Here is a 9,712-nt window from a genome sequence, read left to right on the forward strand (position 1 = left end):
AGGGGGGGTGTAGGGGCATCCCTCCGCATGGCCGCCATCATGGCGGACGAGGGCTCCCCTCAGCCAGGGCGGCCGCCGTGTCCCGAGGGGGCCCAGCCCGAGGGAGAGCAGCTGCCCCCGTCCCCAAAACCAGCTGAGGAGAGGGGGGTTTGGCGGGGTCTGGGGTCCCCCGGTCGCACCACCGCGGCCTGGAGGGTGACCAAGATGGCAGCCGTGCGAAAATAAACGCCCCCCGTGCGAAAATAAACGCCCCCCCGTGCGAAAATAAACGCCCCCCCCCCGCCTCCTCCCCCCAAACCGCAACGGAGGCGCCGGGGAGCAAGGAACCATGGTTTATTGGGGTTCCCCCCAGCCTTGGCCTAGCAGCCCGGGGGGGGGTTGGGGCGCGCGTCCCCCTCCCCGCAATGAGAACCGCGTCCCTGCCCGCCGCCGCCGTCAGGGCTGGAGTCGTCGCTCTCCTGGGGCTGGGGGGCGGCGGCCGTGGCGGGGGGCCCCCCCGAGGCCAGCAGCCCCAGGGAGTCGAGGCGGCCCTGCCGGTAGAGCGCCAGGCGCTCCATCAGCCGCCGCCGCGCCGGGTTCATCACCGCCGCCGCCTCCTCCTCGCTCTCCTCCGGCTGGTTGGGGGGCGCGGGGGGGGCCCCCTCCTGCAGCCGCTCCAGCTCCTCGTACACCTTGGTTTTGGGAGGGGGGGGGTAACGGTTGGGGGGGGGAACCCCCCTCGTCCCCCGCCGCGGCCCCCCGACACCCACCTGCGCCATGGCGGGGCGGCGCTTGCCGCGGCGGTGCAGGCAGCGGGCGGCCAGGCGGGACAGGGCGGCTGCCAGGCCGGGGGGGGGCAGCCCGGCGCGGGGGTCCGGGGGGAGCCCCGGGGACCCCCCTTCCTCCTCACCCTCCTCCTCCAGCAGCTCCTTCTGCGGGGGCACGGCCTTGGGGGGGGGGCTCGGGGGGGTGTTGGGGGGTCCCAGGGGGATGTTGGGGGGCTCAGGGGGTCCCTGAGGAATTTGGGGGGGTCCCAGGGGGACGTTGGGGGGCTCAGGGGGTCCCTGAGGGATTTGGGGGGGGTCCCAGGGGGACGTTGGGGGGCTCAGGGGGTCCCTGAGGGATTTGGGGGGGTCCCAGGGGGACGTTGGGGGGCTCAGGGGGTCCCTGAGGGATTTGGGGGGGTCCCAGGGGGACGTTGGGGGGCTCAGGGGGTCCCTGAGGGATTTGGGAGGGTCCCAGGAGGATGTTGGGGGTCCCAGGGGGCTGTTGGGGGGTTGGGGGTGTCTCAGGGGGCTGTTGGGGGTCCCAGGGGGATGTTGGGGGGCTCAGGGGGCCCCTGAGGGATTTGAGGGGGTCCCAGGAGGATGTTGGGGGTCCCAGGGGGCTGTTGGGGGGTTGGGGGTGTCTCAGGGGGCTGTTGGGGGTCCCAGGGGGACGTTGGGGGGCTCAGGGGGTCCCTGAGGGATTTGGGGGGTCCCAGGGGGCTGTTGGGGGGGTCTCAGGGGGCTGTTGGGGGTTCCAGGGGGCCTCAGGGGTCTCGGGGGGCTGTTGGGGACCCCAGGGTTTTGGGGGGTCTCACCAGGTAGGTGGTCCGCCCGCGGGCGTCCGTCTCCATGGCCCGGCGCCCCGTCAGCGCCTCCAGCAGCACCTGGGGGGGGTCGGGCCGGTTCGGGAGCCCCCCCAGACCCACCCCCCACCTTGGGGTGCCCCCCCCCCATTTCGGGGTGCCCCCACTCACCACCCCGAAGCTGTAGGTGTCGAGGGCGGGGGTCAGGGCCCCCCCTTGCAGGTACTCGGGGGGCAGGTAGGCCAGGGTGCCCCGCAGGGTGCGCGACCCCCCCAGGGTGCCGCTGCGGCCCCCCCCGCCCCCCCGGGGGGCTCGCGCCAGCCCGAAGTCGCTCAGGCGGGGGCTCAGCCCCGCGTCCAGCAGGACGTTGGAGCTGGGGGGCAGCGGGTCGGGGGCGCCCCGAGACTCCCCCCCGAGACCCCCAGAGCCCCCCAACCCCTGAGAGCCCCCCCGGGGTACCCCAGAGCCCCCCCAAACCCCTGAGAGCCCCCCCAGGGTACCCCAGAGCCCCCCCGGGGTACCCCAGAGCCCCCCCAACCCCTTAGAGCCTCCGCAGGGTACCCCAGAGCCCCCCCAAACCCCTGAGAGCCCCCCCAGGGTACCTCAGAGCCCCCCCAGGGTACCCCAGCGCCCCCCCAAACCCCTCAGAGCCCCCCCGGGGTACCCCAGAGCCCCCCAACCCCTGAGAGCCCCCCCGGGTACCCCAGAGCCCCCCCAACCCCTTAAAGCCCCCCCAGGGTACCTCAGAGCCCCCCCAGGGTACCCCAGCGCCCCCCCAAACCCCTCAGAGCCCCCCCAAACCCATTAGAGCTCCCCCAGGGTACCCCAAAGATCCCACCAGGGTAACCCAGAGCCCCCCCAAACCCCTTAGAGCCCCCCCAAACCCTTCAGAGCCCCCCCAGGGTACCCCAGAGCCCCCCCAAACCCCTTAGAGCCCCCCCAAACCCCTCATAGCCCCCCCAGGGTACCCCAGAGTCCCCCCAAACCCCTTAGAGCCCCCCCAAACCCCTCAGAGCCCCCCAGGGTACCTCAGAGACCCTCAGGGGGTCTCCCCGGCTACCCCAAATCCCCCCCAGCCTACCTCAAAGCCCCCACAGAGACCCCCAGAGCCCCTCAGAGCCCCCCCAGGGTACCCCCAAATCACCCCAGGGTACCCCAGAGCCCCCCCAAACCCCTCAGAGCCCCCCCAGGGTACCCCAAAATCACCCCAGGGTACCCCAGAGCCCCCCCAAACCCCTCAGAGCCCCCCCAGGGTACCCCAAAATCACCCCAGGGTACCCCAGAGCCCCCCCAAACCCCTCAGAGCCCCCCCAGGGTACCCCAAAATCACCCCAGGGTACCCCAGAGCCCCTCAGAGCCCCCCCAGGGTACCCCCAAATCACCCCAGGGTACCCCAGAGCCCCCCCAAACCCCTCAGAGCCCCCCCAGGGTACCCCAAAATCACCCCAGGGTACTCCAGAGCCCCCCCAAACCCCTCAGAGCCCCCCCAGGGTACCCCAAAATCACCCCAGGGTACCCCAGAGCCCCTCAGAGCCCCCCCAGGGTACCCCCAAATCACCCCAGGGTACCCCAGAGCCCCCCCAAACCCCTCAGAGCCCCCCCAGGGTACCCCCAAATCACCCCAGGGTACCCCAGAGCCCCCCCAAACCCCTCAGAGCCCCCCCAGGGTACCCCAAACCACCCCAGGGTACCCCAGAGCCCCCCCAGAGCCCCTCAGAGCCCCCCCAGGGTACCCCAAACCACCCCAGGGTACCCCAGCCCCCCCGGCCCCCCACCTCTTGACGTCGCCGTGCACCAGCGCCGGGGAGTCGCGGTGCAGGAACTGGAGGGCTCGGGCCGTGCCCAGCAGCACGTGCAGGCGCTGCCCCCACGTCAGGGGGGGCTGCGGGCACTGGGGGGGGGGCTTCAGCCCCCCCAAACCGCCCCACGGACCCCCGCGTCCCCCCGACCCACCCAAGACCCTCCACACCCCCCCTATGGCCTCGGGGCACCCCGAAAACCACCCTGAGCACCTCCCCCGTGGCCCTAAAGACCCCCAGAGCTGCTCAAGACACCCCGGGACCCCCTGAACCTCCCTCAGGGACCCCCAAACCTCCCCTGGGGGCACCCCAAAACCCCCCGATCTCCCCTACGGCCCCATAGGACCCCCTGAGCCACTCAAGACACTCGGGGACCCCCCAAACCTCCCCCGGGGACCCCCCAACCTCTCCCGGGGCTCCCCCAACCTCCCCCGGGGCTCCCCCAACCTCCCCCGGGGACCCCCCAAACCTCCCCCGGGGCCCCCCAAACCTCTCCCGGGGCCCCCCCCAAACCTCCCCCGGGGACCCCCCCAAACCTCCCCCGGGGCTCCCCCAACCTTCCCCGGGGACCCCCCAAACCTCCCCCGGGGCCCCCCCCAACCTCCCCCGGGGCCCCCCCAAGCCCCCCGCTCCCTGGGGGGGCCCCTCTGGGCGCCCTCAGGGACCCCAAACCCTCCGAGAAGACCCCGCCGCCTGGGGGGCCCCCACCTGCGCCCCCAGACGCTGCTCCAGGGACCCGTTGGGCATGAAGACGTAGACGAGGCAGAAGTGCCCCCCCTCGGCGCAGACCCCCGACAGCTCCACGATGTTGGGGTGCCGGTACCTGGGGCGGGGGGGGGCTTCATGCTAGGAATGGGGGGGCTGGGACCCCCCAACCCCTTGGGACCCCCCCAACACCACCCCCCCCAGCATCCCCTTATCCCCCAAAATGCCCCCGTCGCACCCAGGACCCCCCCAAGCCCCCAGGACCCCCCCAAGGCCCCCCCCCCCCCCCATTACCGTGACAGTTTCTCCACCTCGGTAACGAAGCTGTTAACGAGGACGCCCCAGTCGAGGTCAGCGTCCTAGGGGGGCCGGGGGGGGACACGTGGGGACATCGTGGGGGTCCTGGCTACGGGGCCAGGTGGGGGGCCGGGGGGGGGATATGGGGACATGGGGACACTGGGGGGGTCCTGGGGGGGGGTATGGGGACACTGGGGGGGTCCCAGGAGGGATATGGGGACACTGGGGGGGTCCCGGGGGGGGTATGGGGACACTGGGGGGGTCCCGGGGGGGGTATGGGGACACTGGGGACACTGGGGGGGTCCTGGGGGGGGGATATGGGGACACTGGGGGGGTCCCAGGCGGGATATGGGGACACAGGGAGGGGGTCCTGGGGTGGGACTACAGGGACATGGGGGGTCCCAGGGGGGATATGGGAACACTGGGGGGGTTCTGGGGGGGTATGGAGACACTGGGGGGGCCCTGGGGGGGGATATGGGGATATGGGGGGGTCCTGGGGGGGATATGGGGACATGGGGGGTCCCGGGGGGGGATATGGGGATACTGGGGGGGTCCCGGGCGGGGATATGGGGACACTGGGGACACTGGGGGGGGTCCTGGGGGGGATATGGGGACACTGGGGGGGTTCCGGGGGGGAGATATGGGGACACTGGGGGGGTATGGGGACACTGGGGGGGTTCCGGGGGGGGGATATGGGGACACTGGGGGGGTATGGGGACACTGGGGGGGTTCCGGGGGGGAGATATGGGGACACTGGGGGGGTATGGGGACACTGGGGGGGTTCCGGGGGGGGGATATGGGGACACTGGGGGGGACATGGGGACACTGGGGGGGTCCCGGGGGGGGGATATGGGGACACTGGGGGGGTCCCAGCAGGGACATGGGGCCATGTGGGGGTCCCGGGGGGATCCGGGGACGCCGTGGGGGTCCCAGCCGGGGCCGGTGCCCCCCGCCCCCCGCGCCGGGTACCTGCCGCAGGCGCTTGACGGCGTAGTCGGTGTGGCGCAGGCGGGCGCGATAGACCACCCCGAAGCCGCCCTCGCCCACCTTGTGGGTGTCGGCGAAGCCCCCCGTGGCCCCCGCCAGCTCCCCCAGCCGCCAGCAGAAGGGGCGGGGGGCCGGGGGGGTGACGGGGGGCTGGGGAGGGGGCCCGGGGGGCCGCGGGGGCGGCCGGGGGCTCAGCGAGGCCAGGGACGAGCACAGCGATGCCAGCGCCTGCGGGGCGGGGGGGGCGATGGGGCGGACCCCCAGGGCCCCCCGAATACCCCCAGGGCCCCCCCAATCCCTCCTAATGTCCCCCCGCGCCCCCCACTGCCCCCCAGAGACCCCCAAGTGCCCCCCTTTGCCCCCCAAATACCCCATTGCCCCCCCAGACCCTCCCCCCCCCCCCAGGACCCCCAATTACCCCCCCTTTGCCCCCCCCCCCCCAGCCCCATACCTGGTCGGGGGGGGACGGGGGGTCCAAGAACGGGGGGTCCAGGCTGGGGGTGCTGAGGAGGGCGCTGGGGGGGGGCCCCGGGAGGGGCAGGGATGGCTCTGGGGGGGGAATGGGGTCAGCAGTTTGGGGGGGGGGAACCCTGTGCCCCCCCCCATCAGCCCCCCCCTCCCCATTCCGGGCGTTACCTGGGGGGGGCCGTTTCGGGGGGTCCCAGGCGGAGGTGGTGCTGGTATCCGAGGGGGGGGCCGGGGGGGCCGTGGGGAGCAGCCGCAGGCTGGGGGTCACGGGGAGCGCGGGGGGCTCCATGGGGGGCAGCGGGGGGGGCTCCGTGGGGGAGGCCAGGCCGGGGTACCCTGGGGACACGGCGGGGTCCGTCGGGGGGGGTCCCCAGGGGTTTGGCAGGGGGTTGGGGGGCGATCTGGGCGTCCCATGGGGGGGTCCAGCAGGGACTGGGGGGTCCCAGAGGGGTTTAGCGGGGATCTGGGGGTCCTGGGGGGGTCCCAGAGGTCTTGGGGAGATCCTGGAGGGCTCAGAGGGGTCCCAGGGGGGGTCTTGCAGGTCCCAGGGGGGGTCTTGGGGGACTCTGGGGGATGCCGGGGGGGTCCTGGAGGGCTCAGAGGGCCCCGGGGGGGTCCCAAGAGGTTGTTGGGGTTCCCAGGGGGGTCCCGGAGAGTCTTGGGGGTCCCAGGGGGGATCCAAAATGGGTGGTGGAGGGGTTTGGGGGTTCCCAGGGTGGTCCTGGGGGGCTCAGGGGTCCTTGGGCCTCCCAGAGAGATTCCTGGGGGGCTCAGGGGTCCCAGGAGGGGCTCAGGGGCCCCAGGGTGGGCTGGGGGTCCCAGGAGGGGGCTCAGGGGCCCCAGGAGGGGTTTGGGGGTCCCAGGGGTCCCAGGGGGCTCTGGGGGTCCCAGGAGGGGTTTGGGGGTCCCAGGAGGGGTTCCAGGGATCCCAGGGGGGTCTGGGGGTCCCAGGAGGGGTTTGGGGGTCCCAGGAGGGGTCCCAGGGATCCCAGGGGGGTCTGGGGGTCCCAGGGGGGGTTTGGGGGTCCCAGGGGTCCCAGGGGGGTCCCAGGAGGGGGTTTGGGGGTCCCAGGGGTCCCAGGAGGGGCTCAGGGGTCCCGGGGTGGTCCTGGGGGCTCAGGGGGGGTTTGGGGGTCCCAGGGGTCCCAGGGGGGGCTGGGGGTCCCAGGAGGGGTTTGGGGGTCCCAGGGGCCCCAGGAGGGGTCCCAGGGGTCCCAGGGGGGGCTGGGGGTCCCAGGGGGGGTTTGGGGGTCCCGGGGGCCCCAGGAGGGGCTCAGGGGTCCCGGGGTGGTCCTGGGGGCTCAGGGGTGCCAGAAGGGGGCTCAGGGGCCCCAGGAGGGGTTTGGGGGTCCCAGGGGGGTCTGGGGGTCCCAGGAGGGGTTTGGGGGTCCCGGGGGCCCCAGGAGGGGCTCAGGGGTCCCGGGGTGGTCCTGGGGGCTCAGGGGTGCCAGAAGGGGGCTCAGGGGCCCCAGGAGGGGTTTGGGGGTCCCAGGGGGGTCTGGGGGTCCCAGGAGGGGTTTGGGGGTCCCGGGGGCCCCAGGAGGGGCTCAGGGGTCCCGGGGTGGTCCTGGGGGCTCAGGGGTGCCAGAAGGGGGCTCAGGGGCCCCAGGAGGGGTTTGGGGGTCCCAGGGGGGTCTGGGGGTCCCAGGGGGGGTTTGGGGGTCCCAGGGGTCCCAGGGGGGGCTGGGGGTCCCAGGGGGGGTTTGGGGGTCCCAGGGGTCCCAGGAGGGGCTCAGGGGCCCCAGGAGGGGTTTGGGGGTCCCGGGGGGGGTTTGGGGGTCCCGGGGGGGGTTTGGGGGGTCTGGGGGTCCCGGGGGGTTTGGGGGTCCCAGGGGCCCCAGGAGGGGCTCAGGGGTCCCGGGGGGGGTCTGGGGGTCCCAGGGGCCCCAGGGGGGGTTTGGGGGTCCCAGGGGGGGTTTGGGGGTCCCAGGGGTCCCAGGGGGGTCTGGGGGTCCCAGGGGGGGTTTGGGGGTCCCGGGGGCCCCAGGAGGGGCTCAGGGGTCCTGGGGCGGGTCTGGGGGTCCCAGGGGCCCCAGGGGGGGTTTGGGGGTCCCAGGGGGGGTTTGGGGGTCCCAGGGGGGTCTGGGGGCCCCAGGGGGGGCTCAGGGGTCCCGGGGGTCTCACAGGCGGCCAGCAGGTCGTGGGCCCGCAGCAGGCGCAGCCCCCGCAGCAGCTCCAGCAGCTCCCGCAGGCGCCCGTTGCGCTGGGCCCAGCCCCACAGCACCGCGGCCGTGGGGCCCGGGCCGGCGGCCGCCAGGCGCAGCTCCCCCTGCTCCGGCACCAGCCGCGAGGCTGCCGCCGTCACCGGTGCTCCCAGTGCCCCCAGTGCTCCCAGTGCCCCAGTGCCCCCAGTGCCCCAGAGCCCCAGGCGCAGCTCCCCCTGCTCCGGCACCAGCCGCGAGGCTGCCGCCGTCACCGGTGCTCCCAGTGCCCCCAGTGCTCCCAGTGCCCCAGTGCCCCCAGTGCCCCAGAGCCCCAGGCGCAGCTCCCCCTGCTCCGGCACCAGCCGCGAGGCTGCCGCCGTCACCGGTGCTCCCAGTGCCCCCAGTGCCCCCAGTGCTCCCAGTGCCCCCAGTGCTCCCAGTGCTCCCAGTGCCCCAGTGCCCCAGTGCCCCAGGCGCAGCTCCCCCTGCTCCGGCACCAGCCGCGAGGCTGCCGCCGTCACCGGTGCTCCCAGTGCTCCCAGTGCCCCAGTGCTCCCAGTGCTCCCAGTGCTCCAGTGCTCCCAGTGCCCCCAGTGCCCCCAGAGCCCCAGTGCCCCAGTGCTCCCAGTGCCCCCAGTGCCCCCAGTGCTCCCAGTGCCCCCAGTGCTCCCAGTGCTCCCAGTGCCCCCAGTGCCTCGGTGCTCCCAGTGCTCCCAGTGCCCCAGTGCTCCCAGTGCCCCCAGAGCCCCCAGTGCCCCAGGCGCAGCTCCCCCTGCTCCGGCACCAGCCGTGAGGCTGCCGCCGTCACCGGTGCCTGGTGCCCCAGTACTCCCAGTGCCCCAGTGCCACCAGTGCCCCCTGCCAGTGCTCCCAGTGTCCCAGTGCCACCAGTGCCCCAGTGTCCCCAGTGCTCCCTGCACCCCCCGCCAGCCCCACGGCCAGCCCAGTGCCCCCCCAGAGAGTCCCACCGCATCCCAGTCCATCCCAGTCCCTCCCAGTCCATCCCAGTGCCACCCCAGCCAACTCCACTGCATCCCAGTCCATCCCAGTAGCCGCAGCCAGCCCTGACAGTTGTCCCACTGCATCCCAGTCCAGCCCAGTGCCTCCCCAGCCAGTCCCACTACATCCCAGTCCAGGCCAGTCCCTCCCAGTGCCACCCCAGCCAGCTCCACTGCATCCCAGTCCATCCCAATAGCCCCAGCCAGCCCTGACAGCTGTCCCACTGCATCCCAGTCCATCCCAGTGCCCCCCCAGCCAGCCCTGCCGCGTCCCAGTCCATCCCAGTCCGATCCCAGTCCGATCCCAGCCCGATCCCAGTCCTCCCCAGCCCCGTCCCAGCGCCTCCCAGTCACTCCCAGTCCTCCCCAGTCTCTCCCAGTCCACCCACTTACCGAAGCGCTCCCAGTCCGAGCGGTTCAGCGCGTCCATCAGGCGGCAGAAGCTGCACATGAGCCAGGCGGGCAGCTCGTACAGGTACGGCCCCGGCCCCGGCCCCGGCCCCGGCCCCGGCCCCGGCCCCGGCCCCGGCCCCGGCCCCGGCCCGGCCATGCCTCCCCCCGGCACTTCCCCTTTAAGAGCGGCCCCCCACTGCGCAGGCGCGCACCGGCCCGGCCGCGCCGCCATCTCCAGCGTGGCGGAAGTGCCCCCCCCCCCCCCCCGCGCGCACACAGCGGGGCCGCGCCGCGCCGTTGCCGTGGATACGGGCGCCATGTTGAGTGCGGCGGAACGGCCGCCCTGGCGCGAGCCAGGTCCCGGGGGCGGGG

The 9,712-nt window shown here is 74.2% G+C and overlaps 1 protein-coding gene across 2 annotated transcripts; it reads right to left on the bottom strand.

The window, feature by feature from the left end:
• Positions 1–318: 318 nt before the first annotated feature.
• On the bottom strand, positions 319–9,512 carry IRAK1 (interleukin 1 receptor associated kinase 1). 2 transcript variants are annotated; one of them, XM_075134774.1, is made up of 12 exons: positions 9,341–9,512; positions 7,930–8,097; positions 5,974–6,141; positions 5,789–5,886; positions 5,320–5,565; positions 4,348–4,412; positions 4,057–4,171; positions 3,325–3,431; positions 1,721–1,922; positions 1,562–1,630; positions 750–911; positions 319–671 (listed from the first exon to the last, which is right to left on the bottom strand). In XM_075134774.1, exons 1-12 carry the CDS (start codon positions 9,495–9,497, stop codon positions 360–362), a joined length of 1,869 nt encoding a protein of 622 aa, XP_074990875.1. In that variant the 5' UTR covers positions 9,498–9,512; the 3' UTR covers positions 319–359. The 2 variants fall into 2 exon arrangements, with proteins under 2 accessions (XP_074990875.1, XP_074990876.1); XM_075134775.1 differs by lacking the exon at positions 7,930–8,097 and having other exon boundaries at positions 3,325–3,440.
• Between the last annotated feature and the right edge of the window lie 200 nt (positions 9,513–9,712).

This window comes from Calonectris borealis, chromosome 34 (assembly GCF_964195595.1).
Source record: "Calonectris borealis chromosome 34, bCalBor7.hap1.2, whole genome shotgun sequence".
NCBI lineage: Eukaryota > Metazoa > Chordata > Aves > Procellariiformes > Procellariidae > Calonectris > Calonectris borealis.